Genomic DNA, 18,011 nt, shown 5'->3' on the forward strand with positions numbered 1-18,011 from the left:
GGATCAAGAATGTACTGTTAACTCCATCTAGATAAGAACACAGAACTACTGCCAGCTGCAGATGAGATTTTGGAGGCATCACCCCAGATAAGAATTGGAAACATGCTGAATTCTATTTCAGATCCTGAAGGCATTGCCAGTTCTAGAGCAAGATGTTGAGCACCCAAACACTTCCAGTTCTAGACCAGAACACCAAGAAGCCATAATTCTACAATAGAACTGGATGACACATTCTGCTGGTTATCTTAACACCCCAAAGGGACTGTTTGACCAAAAATAGAAAACCAAGTTAGCTTTAATTTTTTAAAAAAATCCTCTCTCCACTGGCTTTTGTAGAGTAAAATCAGGAAACCTAGTCAACTCTATAGCAAAGAAATCTCTACCACTCGGCTCAAAGGCATTGAAAATGAAGGGGGGGGGGTGTCTTAGGAAGCTTGTGGGTCTCTTCTTGGAATTTCTCTGAAGGACTTTAATAGGTTAATCAAGAAAGAACTGACCATATCCAAGCTCAATTCCTGGTCACCAAAACTCTTAGTGAGAAATAGTGGAGCAGTGGTTAATGGCAGTCTTGGCCGCACGGGTCCATTCCAGAAAGGCCAGAAGAGTGATTTTTCACTTAAAAACATCTGTGTCATGAAAGATCAAGTATTTCTCAAGTTCATAAACCTAGGAGTTTCCAGGTTGTTTTTGTTCTCTCCCCCCTTCCCTTCTTCCTGTCTTAGTTCTTCAAATTAAGACCTGTGTGTCGCAAATTGTTGGAAACAAACAAGGCACAGTCCTTGCAGGGAATCCTGTTCGCTGCCAAGAGGAGGCTGCCCGGTCCTGGGTCCTGCTCCTCGTTGCAGATCTCAGGGTTCTCTCATGCCCTCCTCTAGCCTTAGTGAGCTCAGGCTGGAAACTGCTGCAAGATTTGCTTTCTTCTTTTTGCTTTTGGAAAAGAGGCCATGTCATGATCTTCCCCAGGCTGCTTTGAATTTGATTTCTCCCAGGAAGAGAATGCAGTGCAGTCACATATGCAGGAGCAACAGGACAGGGACTGCTTAAGCTTGTATCAGTCCTGCTGAGCTTCCAGCTTGAACAAGGACTCCAATTCATTAGGGCAGGGTGGCATTTCTCTCTGGCCCAGGACTCCAGATTTCAGAGGTAGGGATGGTGACCATGATATGCAAGCCGGGAGGCTTTATCCACCAAGGGCCCATTGGATAATGCTGACTTAGGTGTCTACCACCCATCAGAAAAACCCTCTGAGGGACTCGGGTCTTCCAGAGAGATGCTGCACCCCCCCCAGTGGCAGCCTTTGCCAGGGCAGTGCACATCTGTGCAAAGGATAGTGCTTAAAGCAGCCGCGGTGAGATAGGGCCCCTGGGAAGCACTGCAGCGTGATCTGAGTCCACAGGGTGAACTCGTCAATGAGAGAGACCTCCACCTGCAACTTTGGAGGTCACACATATTTTAATGTCAAAAGGATGTGAGTTGGAATTTTAGCTTCAGCTATTCATTGACTGCATGACCCTGAGCCTGTCACTAAGTCTACATGGAATGAGATGACAGTACCTCCTCTGGAGCATTGCTTCAAGAACTAAAAGAACCCTGGCTTAGACACAGCCTGCTCACTAGAAACACACAATTAGCAGTTCCCTCCTTCATCTACCCCCTTCATTATTTCTTGCTTTACAGGCAGAGTTCTGGGTTCAAATCCTGAACTGCTCTGCCCCATCTCTGGGCCAATTGCAGACTTAACCTTCCTGGGTCTCAATTTACTCCTCCACAAACCAGTGAAAATCACAGGAGCTTCCTCATAGGTGACTAGCAGGTTGAAATGTGTGCAAACAGTATAGAGTGCCTGGCAGGTCACTGCCCTGAGAGCAGCGTATTGCTCCCAATGTCCACTCTAATGATGAGCATTGCTGTTTTTATGCTGTTGTTACTATTTCATTTATTATTACTGTGTGGCCATTCCTTTTAATCCTATTTCCTTTCCTCCCCTTTCCGTCTACCTCTCCTTCCTCCTTTCTTTCTCTTCCTCCTTTACACCATCCCTCTCTTCTGGGGAAACAATGAGGGTGAACCACAGACTCAAGCCAGAAAAGCAGCCCATCTCTGTAGGAGTGAATCACAGGGACACCACTAAGACCTCAGTGCTCCCCACAGTAACAGGCAGAGCCTGTATCCTGGGGCACTTTCCTACTTTGTGTGCAAAGGTGTTGGCAAAGGAAAGATTGACTCTTAAATATCTGTTGGGAGCCTACTGTGTGCCTGATGCTGAAACACACAAAGACAAGCACAGAAAAGCAATGCTAAGGACATCACCTGCTGGCAGGCAGCTATATCTCAAAGATGAGGGCAGATTCTGCAGGACAGGGCAGCAGGAAGGACATGAGGCTGGGGTTCAGGGTGGCTTCTGAGGACCTCTTTCTTCTTCCTCTAATGCATGCAGTGGCACTTGCTGCATTTGCCATGCAAAAGTACAAGCCAGGGGATTTCAGAAGGCCTTGCCTGCTCTGGTTGCCCATGGTATTAACAGGGGACTGTCACTTGGCAACATGACATTACTTATAGACACACTCTGTGTATTTAATCTTATCACAAAGGAGATGTCTCTCAGCAGATCTCTTTCCAACAGGGTCATCCAATAAACCCAGAAACATTTTCTGTCAGTATTTGCTACATGGCAGGTCCTGTGCAAGGCACTGGAAGTATCTAGAAGCTGGGGGCTCAAATCCTCAGTCACTCAAGGTATCGATAGCTGAAGACATGGGCAATGCCAACTAAAATTCAGCTTGGGCTCAGGCTGGTCAGATGATTCCCGAAGTGTCCCCAGATGTCAGAAGATCAAGGACTGCCCACGTACTGAGGTTGTCAGAGGAGGCTGCATGGAAGAGTAGCCACTTGACCTAGATTCTGAAAGACAGCTGAGCCTTCAAGAGGAGAGGGAGGGAACAAGGGTGTCTCTGGGCAGGAGGAAAGAAAACCCCAAGGCATATCCAGGGATGGCCAAGTCACTCATTCTGTTGGGAACATGCCCTTTAGTGTCAGGCTATCCAAAAAGCTGGTACCAACTGCATGGATTTTGGATTCATTGGCCTGCTTTTGGATTTCTTTGGTCATGGAGAATCTGCAGAGACTTTCACAGGCAAGAGATCCCTGACACCAGTATTTCTTGTGAATGGTGCAGAATGTCCTCTAAAGGCAAAAATCTCCCAATGAGAATTTACACAGACTGAAATGAGGCAAGACACCGAATCACCAAAAGATTAGTGTCATACCTTACTCTGGGAGAGAGACAGAAATGTCATTTAAAAAAAAAAAGTATTGGCAGAGGTGCTACAGTGTAGTAAAAATAAAACGAGCTTAGGGACTAAACGAAACGGGAGGTACACCTGTTCTGCCCCCCTGTGAACCTTGCCTCCCTGTCTGTGAAATGGGCCTAGAGTTCCCACCACATGGGTGAGTTATAAGATTTTACTGTGATGAAGGAATTCGGGTGCATTAGGTGTGCTCAGATTGGGAATCCACCCAATCTCACTTTATTCTCCTGTTTTGCAGATGTGAAGACTAAGGCCTCGAGAGTCTAAATAGTTTGCCCAAGATCTCACTGTCTCTGAGAGTATTGGGATACGATGTTCTCTACACCTGCTCTCTTCAATTAGGTGGCCACGGTCTCCATGTGGTTATTTAAATTGAAATGAATAAAAGTTTAAAATTTAGCTCTTCAGTTTCATGAGCCACATTCCAAGGTCCAATACCATAGGTGGCTACAGACTACAGCATAGGACAGTGCAGGGGAGAACACCTCTTTCATCACAGAAGGTTCTATTGGAGAGTTGGTCTGAAGCCTGGGCTTTTTTTCTCTTTCCCTAGTAATAGGAACCATTGAATCCAGAGGCATTCTACCACTTAGTTACATCCATGGAGATATTTCTTCATTTATTTATTTTTTGAGACAAAAATCTCAAGGCTGAGAGCTTCACTCAGTTGCTGAGGCTGGCCTCCAACTTGTGTTCCTCCTGCCTCAACCTCCTGAGTTGCTGGGATTATAGCTGTGAGCCTCCACACCCAGCTGAGCCTGGGCTCTTGACTACGACCCAATTCTCCCTTCTCTGGAACACCAGTTCAGACCACAGCACCCTGATGCACATCAGTTAATCTCCCTGAGTCGCCCGCGGCCCTTACTGTCAGGAGGGTGCCCTGCAGATGGAGAAATCACTCTGGAAGCATTGTTTTCTGAAAGCCGTACCTGCCAGCAATCAGATCTCTTCCACGCCTAGGCCTTCCCAGAGGCCTTTCTCCCAGGAGGGAGAGAACTGCAGATGTCAGCCAAGTGTCCCTTTCACCATCTCTGCACATGGATACATTTGGGGAAAGGTCCCAGGGTAGGCAGGGGCCCAGGGAAGTCTTGGTTGGACCACTGTGACACAGATGTGTGCCTCTCAGCAGGAGCTCCTCTCAGTCCATTTTCTATCTGGAAAATGAACATGCAATGGATCCAGGACCTCCTGGCGTTTGGGTCTGGCTGAAGAATTAAGCAAGTTTTAAGAAACTAATAGCTGGGTAGAAGAGGAGGTAGAGGCCATTATGATGGGGTTCTACAGGTCACACACCCAGGTTGTTTTTTAAAGGAATAGGGAAGGACAGAGAGTGGGGTAGGGGGTTTGGAAGATGCACACAAGCAAATGGGCACACACACAAACCAAAGCAAATCTCCTGTGCCCAGTCAAACCCCTGCTCGCCTTGAACCCCCCACCTCTGGGGCTGGCTGGAGAAAGTTTACTTTCAGACTAGAGCATGTGGTTAGGGAACCAAGTTCAATACTGTTGAAGCAACTGGCGCAACAAGCTCCACTGGCTCTTGCTTCCAAAGTGCATTACAACCCCAGAGAGTGAATGCTGTTTACATTTTTCACATGTTTCTTGGGTACAGAACATGAAACTAAATTACACAGCGAAGGCCATACTGGCTACATGCCGGTGACCCCGCTCAAAACAGAACAATAAAAAAAAATAAAATAAAACAAAAAAGGAAAAAGGAAAGAAAGAGGCAAATTAAAGACCAGCATGGAAAAGAGTCTGAGGGAGACTGAGCAATCCTGGATGGAGGGAGGTCTTGAGGTTGAGATGGTGAAGAGGGGACGGGAGAACACAGACATGGAGAGAAGGGTCAGGCTCCAGATGAAAGTCAACCCTGAGGGATCTCCCTAGAGAGGCCATGGAGGGGTTGGCAGAGAGCCAAGGACACGACCAGTGGACGCAGCCCTAAGCCACAAAGCCCAGCTTACTCTCGGGCTTCAAATCAAGGGTCCACTGGCAGGAGAGAAATGGAGGCTCACTCTGTAAACCAGGCCCTCACTGCTCCGCGGCACGTTCTCTTATCAATCAGAACATGTTTAGTCAATGCCTGCATATGCTGGGCCCACCTCTCCATTGCTTTCCTCTCTTTCCAATCCTTATTCCTCCCTCAGACTCAATAGGGATAACACCTTTCAGTAGGATTGTGAACTGGGAGCCCAGTGAGAGGCAGGCTTGCTCTGCACATTTGATAGACATTAACTCACTGGATCCTCAGGCCTGTGACAGCAGGCCCATTGTACAGATGAGGGAAACCGAGTCTTAGAAAAGTGAAGTCATTTGCCAGGCATCATACAGCTGATGAAGAACTCTATTCAACATGAGTCTTTCTGGCTCTAAAGCTTACACACATTATAGAACAATGTGGCCACACTACTGTCGTTTAATTTTCCCCAAGTGCCCAGCTGAAAATAAAAACGATTTTCATGCACATCAGGCTCAGCCTCATCAGGCTCATCAGCCTCAGCCTTCCCCCTCAAAGTGCACCCCTCTAAGGTTATCTCCACGCATCACATCACTTTGCCAACATCTGTCTTGTCTTAGCAGAAGAACCCATTTTAGTGTCCCCATTTTTGCAGGGAAGAATGCATCCTGTTTGAGGGCAGAGGTTGCACTATTCATCTCAGTGTAAAGCCAATGCTGAACACGACGCTTTGGCCAGAATTCCTTCACACTAAGGTTCTATTGATTTGGAATTGGAATACCACAATCATTTCATAACCGAGAAGCTGTCAAAAGTTCAACCAAGAGAAGTGAGACCAAGAAGCTCTTTTAAGTCTCTCTCTGCTTACATTTCTGTGCCCAAAAGTCCACTCTTTAAAAAAAAAATCCACGTTACTTCTAATCGGATTTTTTTCCCTCAGTTACCAAAACTTCACAGGAAAATAAAAGTGTTTCTATAAAAATCTGTTCATTGCTACCAGGAGGATAACCACATTTCTGGATCTTGGCAAACACCTGTTACATGGATGTCATTATTTCTAATAATAGATCAGAGATTGGGTGGGAACAAAGGGACATGACTATTCCAACATCACATGGGGAGTAGATGGAGCATACTAGAGTTAGGAATGGGCTGATCTGATTCCAGGTCTCATTTGTGTTTCTTTGAGAATCCCATTACCTAAAATATTTTCAGATTGAATCTCGCAGCCAATCACAGTGTCTGGGTTTCTATCAGCTTGACTGACTATTGGAAGAGGAAATGAATGAAGGGTGAAGAGAAGAGAGAGACAGGAGGAGAGGTGGGTAGATCCCTTTTCTGGAACCCTGTAAGATTCAGGAGATTTAAAGTCCCTCCGGGTCCAGAGTTTCTGTAAGTCTCAGGGTGGTTACAGCAACCAATTCAGGGGGCTCTGTCTCTGGAGAAACTTTTGGGTGCCCCACATCAATGGGACAGGCTGTAACAAACCATGGTACTTGCTGTTCTGTTTCCTTACATGACTCACACATGTGCTCCCCCAAATTACTCAGAAACCGCTAGGAGAAAGCAGATCCCTTGGGGATCTGGGAAAACTGCTTGGAATCTGCTCCTGCATCTCAGACCGTCCCCTTTGTCATTCCTCCTTCCACTGCCATTGGGAGAGGCTGTCCCATTTCACCTGCGAGAAGAGTTGAACACTTTGGTGGAGGAGGAAGGTGGGTGGGGCAGGCCGGGAAGGACAGACAGCCCTAAGAACACTGACCTCAGCCTTGGGGGTTGAGTTCAAGTTTTCTCCCTTCTCTTTGCAAACACGTTATCTAAGTAGCATGGGGGAATTGCTTGCCAATGCAAAATTTTCCAGGTAGTTTTAATGCTCTTCCAGTAGCCAGGTAGGAGAAAAGGAAGTTCTTAGAAGAGAGAGTGTCACAGGTGAAGTAATTCTTTTCTCTGAGACTCATCCTGAGCGAGAAGTAAGACTCTCAGGAGGGCAGCTATGAAATAAATGGGAAACTCTGTACTTAAACCACAAGAATAGGGTCTTACATAAGAGAGGTCGCCATCAATGTCACTGCTCTTCTTTCCATGAATCTATTATCATGTCTCTGTCTTAGAACCCCCCAAAAGCTCTCCATAGCCCTCCGGATGAAGTGTAAATTCCAAGCATCCATAGGATGCCGCTGAGCACCTCTCATGGCTCATCTCTCTTGTCTTTCACTTTATTTCTTACTGGCTTGTTTTGTTAGTTTGTTTGTTTTGATATGTCCATTCTTCTCTCTTTAATGTCCTCTTCTGATCCACTCCCTGTCCTGTCCACCAGCCTCTCCTCAGTGCCAGCTCTGCAGTCACTTCCATGGAAACACCCCCAGCCCTGCAGTGGGCTCCCCTGTCCCAGACCTTCCTACGCCTCATCGCATGTGCATGTGAAAAGACCTCTCTCCCTGGTGTCCTGAGGACGCAGTGGGTATCCCACCCCTCGCTCTGGAGACCAGAATGAAGAAGACACTGGTGAAGGGGCCCTGTTCTCCTGGCTCAGAGGCAATGGCCAAGAAGGGATGCAGACATCTTGTGAACTCTCTCACTGGCATTTCAGGATTTCCTGTGTGTGATGTGTGGCTTGTGAAAAAACCATAAATTGAGCAATGTTTCTTATCCAATCTACAATTATCCTGTTTGTGTTTTTTTTCCTCCCATATTCCAACAATAATTAGGCATCCATTATAAAAATCTAAGAAATCTTTTTTATATGCAGGGGTTGGAGCTCAAAACACTTCTGTCTCTTCTATGTTTCCATACATTGTACGTGTTTTAGAAGAGAACGATGCTCAGCCTGAAGGAACATGTGCTGAAGGCTGGGGATCTTGGCAGCAGAGCAGAAAGAGCGGGGTAGTGTTGGGGGTGTTAGAGATGGGGTGCTCCCACCTCCTTTGTAATTCTGAATGGCACGCCACACAGGAAAAGACACAAAAGACATCAGCTCTTCCATCTATTCTCATGCATCGGCTACAATGCAGGCTTCAACTGCCTTGTCCTGTACCTGGGCTCCTCTCTGGGACACAGTGGCCTGCATCCTGCTTCCTGATTCTGGCCCTTCCAAGAGTAAGCCCCAAAGCAAGGCACTGTGCTCTCTGAGCCTTAGTTTCCTAATCTGTAATGTGACAACACTGACTCCTATTTCTATAGTAGCTTTAGATTCAAGGAATTTGGTGGAAACTTCAGAGAAACTTAGTAAATGCTTTTAAAAATATAATAATTAGTCTGATACCTTCTGAAAGTGGGCAAAATACTGACTCCCATCCCTGCTGGCTGAGTAAGCTGGTAGCATCATAGCAGTGTTTCTTTCCCAGGAAAACTCCCTCTGGGTCTCACCCCCTTGGGTCTTTGGCTGCTGTTTGTAGTTGGATGCACCCCTCTATTGAAATAGTAAGCTCTTTGAAGACAGCAAAAGGACCAGGACTTTCTTGATGTTTCTCCAAGTACCTGCTACAATTTTGAGTATGCAACAAATGTTTGGTGATGCTGTTTAACCTCAGCAAAAGTGTTGGCTGAGCCTCTCTACTATGTGGGTCACTCTTGACCAGCTCGTGGGTGAACGTGTATAGGAGAACCTAGCATGAATGAGACAGGGAATTAATATCTATATTACTCAGTAGGTGCTAAAATCCAGCACTGGGTATTTTTCTCTGCATCCTTCATCTCCACCAGGCAGATATTTTCACCTTAATCTCCTACAGGCACATGTGACCCTTCCCATTTACCAGAGTAGGATACTGAGATTCCAGAGGAGTAACTTACTGTATGTTCCCAAGAAGGGACCAAAGTTATAAGAGCAAAGCCAGACTTGCAGGACTTCTACCTCACCTCATTGCTGCCCATGCTCTCTTCCTGACATTCCTTGAGGCAAGACTCAAATATATTTCTATATGATCAAATGAGTAAATGAATTAGTATATAAATCGCTATACCACAAGATATCTATGGTTTGCATTTCAGTGGAGGCACAAATTATTGTGGACACAACAAGGAATAGATAATAGCAACTCAAAGTAAGGCAGCAAAAGTATAATTTGCTCACTATTGGGTTAATGGGATATAAAGTCAGAAAATCAATTACAAAGAAAGAAAAGGTCCCTGGGTCTCATCTGCCTTCTAATGCAGGAATTTTCTATAATATAGAATGTTTCATAGTAACACCATAGACACATTTTCTTTAGTCTAGCCCTCACACTACTGCCCTGGAAATGGTTAGTCTAAGTCTTGCCTTCAAAGGATGAACCAAATAAATTGGTTGGTTGACTGAGCCTTGTACTCCCTAGGAGAGTAAATCCCAGACAGTCTCAGAATTTCCATGTCTTCCTTCCATCACTGCAAAGGAGAAAGGTGCCTGTTTGGAGAGGAGGAAGTAGAGTTTGGTAGAAAGGTCAGGGGGCGACAGCAGAAGGAAACAATATCTATAGTGCACTTTGGCAGCCTTTGGTGCAAAGCATTAGAGAAATGTGACAGGTGGAGACAAAATAAGAACAAGACAAGATCTCTGCAAGCACTTAAACTAACCCATGTATCAGCTTCCCAGAAGAGAGATAACTTGATTCTTTCAGTTCATTTCCATTTTTGTTCCGTCTCAGGAACTTCTTGATTCCAGCTGGGCTGGGAAGGTATGTGGCCAAAATATCCAAAGAATGTCTCTTATTATAGGATGTTCAGCCCAATTTGCACAACCAGAAAGTTTTGATACTTCTGATAACGTTTGGACACGAGACTCGATGTTTGGACTCAGCTTTACTCTAACCAAATTTGGGAATCTTGTTTGAAGAGATTGGACAAGAGCAACTGGAAATCATTAGAAGTGGCAGGTTCACACAAAATCAAAACTGACGTCTTCATTAGTATTCTAAGCCATGTAACACAAGGAGTGTTGTGTGCTTACAAGGGTCACGAGAGCCGGCAGACTTATTCTGATAAGGCTGTACCTCTGGACAGAGTTCTCACCCCTGTGTCTTGCACAGTGGTAAGGTCAGAGCCTGGGTCTTACAGTCTTTGGTTCCCTTCCTAGGTCCTAGGAAGAGGTAGCCTCATACCTCTGATAAACATCTGTGTTTATTATTTTTACAGCATCAGAGAAAGATAGAGAGTTGGACACAATGGAGTATAAAGAAGAAGGGGACAGCTTTGGTCATTTCATCTTTCCCCAGGGAAAGGAGTGCCCAGGGGCCCATAGAACAGGTCACTGTGTCCTGGAGTGGGTACAGCCTCGATTCCAGTCCCTCAGGGGGGGGCCTCACAGTGATACCAGCATTGAGATCTGTCCTCCTCGCACGGCTGCTTTCCTAGGAATCCAGTTACTTTCAACTTTCAGATGTGCCCTCACGTTCCTGAGCTCCTGCTGTATCTTCCACAAGCTCCTTCTAACTCTAGATTCTCCACGTCAGGCTGTGGGACTCCCTGGGGAGACCACTGGGCTACTCAGGTTCTCCAAGGTAGACACGAATTCTCACCTTGCAGAATGGAATGAGTGTCCAGCACAGGGGTTGGTGGCCTCAGTAACTACCAGCTCCTTCCCCTAGCTTCCTCTATCTGCTCTAGTCACTCTCTGGACTCTAGCTCCTATGGGGGTCTATTCATGTATGAATTTGTGTGTGTGTGTGTGTGTGTGTGTGTGTTAGAGAGAAAGAGAGAGGAGAGTATCAGAAGAGGCAGAGGCACATGGTGTACTTTTCCATCTTAAGAGCAACTTCCAAGAGCCTCCCTGCCCCTCCCTCACACCATCAACGTCTTCACTGGAGGCCCTGACAGGGTGAAAATGAGGTACCAGTCTCCACTAATCACTGCACAAGGTAATGAAGGGCACAGTCTCCTGCCTCTCTGCTGTCAGAGGGAGCTGTTTCCATGTCAGGAATAGCCTTTAACCTGAATTAAGCAGGCTCTGGTTGTCTATGTGTGAACATGCATGTGCACACATGTTAGCACATGCACCTGTGTGCATGATGGCGGGGGGAGGTGGGAATGATTCTAGGCACTAGCCTTCATATGAGGAACGTGGGAGACTTTTGTTCTACACACTCCAGGCCGCCCTCGGCCTGGCCCTGCACCCAGCCTGCGCGCAGATCCCCTCCCTGACCCTGTATTCTCCAGTGAGCTGATCTCATTATGGCAAATTTAGTTACAGCTGAAGTCTCCTTGTAACAAAGATTATGTCCAAGCCCAGAGTAATGGAACCTAGTCGATTTCATTAAAATAAAATTGGTTACAATGAATAATTCAATAGGATGATTTTGTTTCCTCATCTCCTCTTTGTAGATCGAAGAGCTAGTATTTATAATGATTTTTTTTAAATTGGATTTTTGTTTAGGAAGAGATAATCACCCATAATTCCTGACAGCCCTCTCCATACAAGATTGGAATAATTGCCCCCATGAAGCCTCTTTTCAAATGCTAAGACTGGAAAATTCTCTCCTTTGCTCACATTAGTGGCAATAACCTTGGGTGGTTTTTAAACACAGCTGCTACCTCGACCCTGTTCAGATGAGGTTCTGAGTGTGTTGATGATTCTCTTGTTTGAGAGATTTTTTTTTAAACATCTCTGGGAACTGGATGCTGGTATCGAATTTGGGATTCCCGTACATTCTGTGTGATGGAGAGGTGACACCCAGCATCTTCTTTCAGAATTGTTTGTTTGCATGTAGTAATAGACATTTCCTGATCATCTAGGCATATCCAGATCCCATGTTGAAGGTAAAAGGACAAAGATGAATGAAACTTGCATCTACTCTCAAAGAACTGAGAGCCTAATGGGGCAGCCAGGTGGACAAGTGAATGGGTGTGACCACTGAAGGGAGCTCACCAAGTAGAGAGGTGGAGAGGGGAACTCTGGCCTCTATTCATTTACCAGGCTGGCGATATACATGAGAGGCATTAGGGAACACCAGATTCCTATTCTCACCACTCTCCATAAGACACCCAGAAATAAATGCAGATGAATAAATAAAAGAATCTAATAATGTCAACATAAGCTTTCATAAGACAAAAAAAAAAAAACGCTCAAGTAAACGTGGAAACTAATAAATGAGGTGGTCTTATCTTGTACTAGTAATTCTTCTGTGGCACCCAGCAGGTTGTAATTCTCTTTATCTAGAAAGAAGACAGTCCTACCCCACTGAACCAGAGTCAAGGAAGCAAAATTCGAGAAGTACACCGGGGTTCATGGTTCATCTGTGAGAGCCAGAGGCACCCCAGCTCACAAATAGCCATTGGGCTGGGCAGTCAGAAGCACTGACTTGTGTCTCAGGGAAAAGGGAGTCTCGAAAGAAGGCAGGTGCTTGCTCAGCAGGATAATTGGAAAGGGAGCTCTGGGGACAGCACAGCCATCCCTAGAATTACACAAGCTCTGGTGGCCCCAAAACTCTTGTTCCTTCAACTAAGCTGCCAGTCCCCTGGGGGGGAACCATGGTACATAAATGGTGCATTATGGGACTGAAGAACGAGTGTGAGCTTCTTAGGATTGGGAAGGTCCTTGGTGATCATAAAGCTCTCTATTTTAAAGATGGGAAAAATAGGGTCCAGAGAGATGGAGAGACTAGCCCAAAGCAACACAGCCAATTTACTGTAGAGTAATCACTGATTCAGGAGGAATACAATTTGGCACTCTCCACTAAACAGATAGACTCCTCAAAATGAATTTGTTCTTACCTTCACTGAATTTCCATGGTATATCCAATTATGAATTATAGTAGGGACATGGAAGGACAGTCATTATCCCTATTGTGTTGATATTTCCTCCCTTGGCCATTGCATTTCTAGTCCTTTACAAATGGTACTCAAAAGCTAGGGACATTACATTTGGCTAAAAATATGCCCAAGGGGCCAGACCAAGGACACTGCATTTGAAATGACCCACCTTGAGCGCCACTCAGAGCAGAGATTCAGAGCATCTGCAAGAAGGGGCACACGTGGTTGGGATCTTACCTGGGATGCTGCTGGCTGTCCGATGACAACCCAGCCTGGGCACTGTTGGTCCTGATGAGACACTGAAGCATTGGATGCCCACTGATCCAGGAACCCCTGAGGTGTGTAGACGCCACAGTCTTTAATGCTAGTCTTTTGTTCAAACTCTTCACATACACCGTCCCCATCATGGAAATAGCACCGGCTGGGTTCATCTGCAGGAGATGGACATAGAAGGGGAAAGAATAGATAAATATTCATTCTTTGTCCTCAGTTACCATCAGCAGTTAGGAGATTAGACCACCAAAACCATGTCATGGCAAGCCCATCACCCTGAGTCACAACAGAATATTCTCCAGCCTTAAGGGGGAAAAAAAGGGAAATTCTGTTATATACAACAATGTGGCGAACATTGTTGTACATGAAATGAGTCAGTCACAGAAGCACACACTGCATGCTTCCACTTCTATGAGGGGTCTGAAGCAGCAAATCTCATAGAAGCAGAACGAAGAATGGGTATCGCCATGGTCTGGAGAGAGGGGAAGGGAGGAGCTGTTCATGAATAGGGAGCTTCCGTGAAGCAAGTTGAAAACGATCCAGCACCACGTTGGGCAGACAACAAACATTTATTTTACTCTACACTAAAATATATTAAGAAAGCAGATTTCATGTTTTGTCATATGCACATCAAAAAGTTCACACTTCCGCCTTAATTACCCCCAAGTAAACCTCACAACCACCTCATGGGGAAGGTGTCATATTTTATGACTCTTTCAGTCTTTCTGATGAGGAAACGGAGCTCCTGTGGGGCTTTAATAACTTGCCCGAGGGTCACAGTGTGCACTAATGCCAGACCTAGGACTCCGAGTCAGGCATTCACTTTCCAAGTTCTGGGTGCATCATCTGATACCACAGGACTTCATAGTTGCAAATTTGCATTTATTTAACTCCAAAGAGGATTTCAGTTTTGCATAAAGAATGAATTGGCTTCCATCCCAGTACTGAAACTAAATTTCTCTGTTATGTTAGATGAGTCTCTTTCTTGCTCTGGACTCAGTCATCAAGGGAGAGGGGGTTAGAATACTGGAAACCAAGAGCCCTTTCTGTCTAATGCCTCTAAGGACTTGTCAGATACCTTTGGAGGTTCAGTTAAAGACCAAGAGAATTCTCAAGCTCCTGTGCAATTCTAACCACAGCAAGGTGTCGGCTTGGCATGGTTTAAAGTGGCCACTGGCTACAATACTTCTCACTTAGCTGCAAGGACAAGGATCACAGAAGCACAGAGCTAGCAGCAGGATGCCTTCTGAGCAGGTACGGACTATGCATGCTTCCTGGCATTTGAATATAGACTATTACAATGAAAAGCCTGGCTGTGAGCATCTGAAAGCGATCACCCAGGCACCTTTTAATAATTCTAATGTCAGCAAAGAAAAACACCCCTTCCTGGGTGGGGGTTATTTTGTAAAGATCTCGACCTCAACATGCTGCCATTAGTTTTACATGCTACCAGCTCCTCCAAAGGATTCTAAATGGGGGTCTCTACCCAGTACCGTAGGGTTGCCATACATTGACAGTGATGGCCGTGCTATTAAAGACCATCTTCAAGTGACTGGCACAGATCCTGAAAAAGCCGTATATCCCAGGCAAATCAAAATGTAAGGTCATCCAAAAAATATTGCTTGATCTGAGTCATCCTTCCCCCATTGACTCCAAAATAACCGAGTGGAGCTCTGGAAAGGGCACTGAATTAAAGGCTAGAAACCCAGGTTTGATTTCTGTTCCTTCCATTTGCTATGAAGCTCTGCCTAACCAGCTTTGCTTCTGGGTCTCTGGCTCCCCATGTATAATGTAGACATGATAGTCCCAGCCAGGGTAACCATAGAACTCACACAGGAAATGAACATAAATGTGTTTTGTTCATTCTAAATAATCATCAAGAGAAAAAATAATACTCTTCTTCTAAGGGGTTGATTTGTTCCTAAGTGAGTGAATTAAATCAACTTGTGAAATCAGTACTCTCTTGAAATATATTCAAACAACATTCTCCCAACTAGGAAGAGCTGGGGTCAAGGAGAAATAAGACTTGAATTTCTATGCTGCTGACTATCCGAAAAAGAAGTCACTGAATTCAGAGGCAGCAGAATGTTGAGCCCCTTCCAAGCTCCAAAATCCCTTGTTTATTTCTGCAAACAGTTTACATAGTGAAATACCATCAAAAGAGCCAGAATAAATCAATTCATTATAATACAATTATTTTAGCCTGGGTCTGAGCCAGATGAGGACTCTAGTGTCCAGTAGCGTGCCTGGCAGTACAAACATGGACAGAACACAGGCGCAGCACTTCTCAGTAACCCCGACCTCTTGGTGACTGTGGCCAGCTCAGATACAACAAAATTTAGGGCCAATCCAAGAATGATCAGCCATAAATCCAGACTTTTCTCTCTAAAATCCAATAAAGGGGACTGCAAAGAGCAAAGGTTTTTGACGTTCAAATGCTACCTCTGTCACACATAAGTCGCGTAGCACTTAAAATAACCTCATCTCTCTGTGAACATCCCTTTCCTTATCAATGATAATAATAATGAGATGATAATGTTCATTTATGTTATTGTAGTGATTATGTGAGACAATATGCACAACGACAGCCCTCTTGCCTATTTTATCTAATGGAAAACTGAGAGCTACAGGAATTACAGCTCTGCTTCTTGACTAGAGGGAGCTGCTACCAGAGCTAAGAGTTGGAGTCTGTTTTTTTACACCTCAGAGAGAGACCTTCCCTACACACAGTCCCTATGGTGTTGGAAATATAACCTATGTAAGGATAAGATCTGGGGGTGCCTGATTCTTGGAACCACTTTTGTCCTCTCTGTAATAAAGGACAAATAGGGAGAGATTGTAATAAAATCATGTAAAATCTGTTCTTTCATATGACTTAAGTCCTTTCCTTAGCAGAGACCTCTCAGTGGCCAAAAGTGGTACCAGAGGTCAATTATCACGAAAGCTGATTTCTTCCTCATGATTTTGAATGCTACAATAAATCTGTCTGCTTGGAACTGGCAGAACCTGAGAACGACGGGAGGTACAGGTGCATAGGTAGGTAGATGTGCAGATGAATGATGGATGGAGAGGTAGACAGAGAAAGAATCAAAAGTGAAAAAAGAGGTAGCATTAAAAAGAGAAGGACAGAGAGGGGAGAGAGATGGGGGTGGCTGGTTTCTTCAATATTCTGCTGACAAAGCTATTCCATATCACTTTAAAAAAAAAATAACATCCTTGGACTCTGCTGTTCAGTTTCTCTTGCTACTAGTGTCCCGAGGGCCCTTCAGCTCCATCTGCCAGTCCTTCTCTGGAGAATTCTCTCTCCATTTTTACTCCCTCTGCCCCAAGCACTGAAGAGAACAGGGTAAGGAATGGAATACAAATGTGTGGCCCGGAAAAACAAAGACAGCAACAACCACACAATAAAACAAAACTGGTCTTCTTGTTTTCATTACGTCATTTTACTTGGTGCTCCTTGAATACTTTATGCTCAGAGCTGAGCAGGTTTCTGTCAAGAACGGGAAGTCAGTACCAAGGTCAACTAATCACCTTGCCTTCCATATAGTAGCTAGGTGGCATTCATAATAATATATTCCACTGGGAGAAGTACTGTGAAGACTGCACACATGTACACATAAAAATGTCTGGAAAACCTAACAGACTTTCAACAGATATTTGCTGAATGAATGAATGACTACACTTTGGCATTGCTGATTTACACCTTCCTGTGCAAACATAGTTTAGACTGCACCTTTTGGAAATGTGTCTTAAGACTGAAGGAGAATAATCTACCCATAGGAGCTGGCTTACAGTGGGCCTACATTGAGCAGTCTGATCTTTCCATCTTGCTCCATCTTCCCCTGGCTTGAAGAATTAAGTTCCTCATTTCAGAACAATCCCCTTACAGGTGGAGACACATTTAGAAATTTGCTCTACCACGCTAGGAAACTTGATGCGGGTGGGGTGGCATTAACCTTGTCTTTCCCACTTGGGTGTTCATATGCCAGAGACTCTTTTCCTGTTTTTGGAAGAAATGAGCTCAGCTGAAGAGCCGAAGGCAGATGGACTCTCTAAGTGGACACACACAGCTGATGCAACCCCTCATTGACTTAATTTTCAATTTTCATCTGTCTGGAGCATCAAGATGAAATAATATGAATGAAATGGCATGCCTGCATTCCTGAGGCATATCCGAAGGCCACAATCTGAGATAGGCAGAGACTGTGACATCCATTGGAATGTTTGGAAAGCCACATCTAAAGGAAATGATACAAGTTAACCTTAAAGAATAAGCAAAGACTGAGGTTAGAGTTATAGTGAAGAGTTCTTATCCTTGAAGTCAGAAAACTTGGATTCAAGCTACTGACTTATCCTGATTTATTGGTTAATCTTGGACATGACATTTCACCTTCCCGTACCTCACTTTCTCCATCTATAAGTGGAAATAAGATTACATTTCAGACATCTTCAATAAGATGCTGAGTATTATCAAATAGTATCAGAGACCAAGAGATGTGAAAATGGAAATGGTCTCCAAGACACAAGTTCTACATTTTACAACAATAACACAGGGATGAGGTAGGAGGCAAAGGAGGTTTTCTTAATAAGAGATCCCCCTTTCATCTACCCAGGCATAGATCCTAAGGAGTCTTCAAGGATCAAAATGATCAAAGAGCCCGTGCCAGGAACAGGCCCAGCGTCCTGCAGGCGGGGTAGTCATGACACCCCAATTGGAGTAGGGGCAGAGCAGAGCCTCCACCCGTGCC

General features: G+C 44.9%; 1 protein-coding gene across 1 annotated transcript in view; it reads right to left on the reverse strand.

Moving 5' to 3' along the window:
* Pappa (pappalysin 1) overlaps positions 1 to 18,011 on the reverse strand; it is a 237,008-nt gene that overhangs the window by 82,068 nt on the left and 136,929 nt on the right. Inside the window, exon 10 of the mRNA XM_048813215.1 lies at positions 13,228 to 13,421. Coding sequence (XP_048669172.1) covers positions 13,228 to 13,421 — 194 coding nt within the window. The remainder of the gene's footprint in view (positions 1 to 13,227; positions 13,422 to 18,011) is intronic.

The sequence above is a fragment of the Marmota marmota genome, unplaced genomic scaffold (genome assembly GCF_001458135.2).
Source record: "Marmota marmota marmota unplaced genomic scaffold, marMar, whole genome shotgun sequence".
In the NCBI taxonomy this organism is placed as follows: Eukaryota; Metazoa; Chordata; class Mammalia; order Rodentia; family Sciuridae; genus Marmota; species Marmota marmota.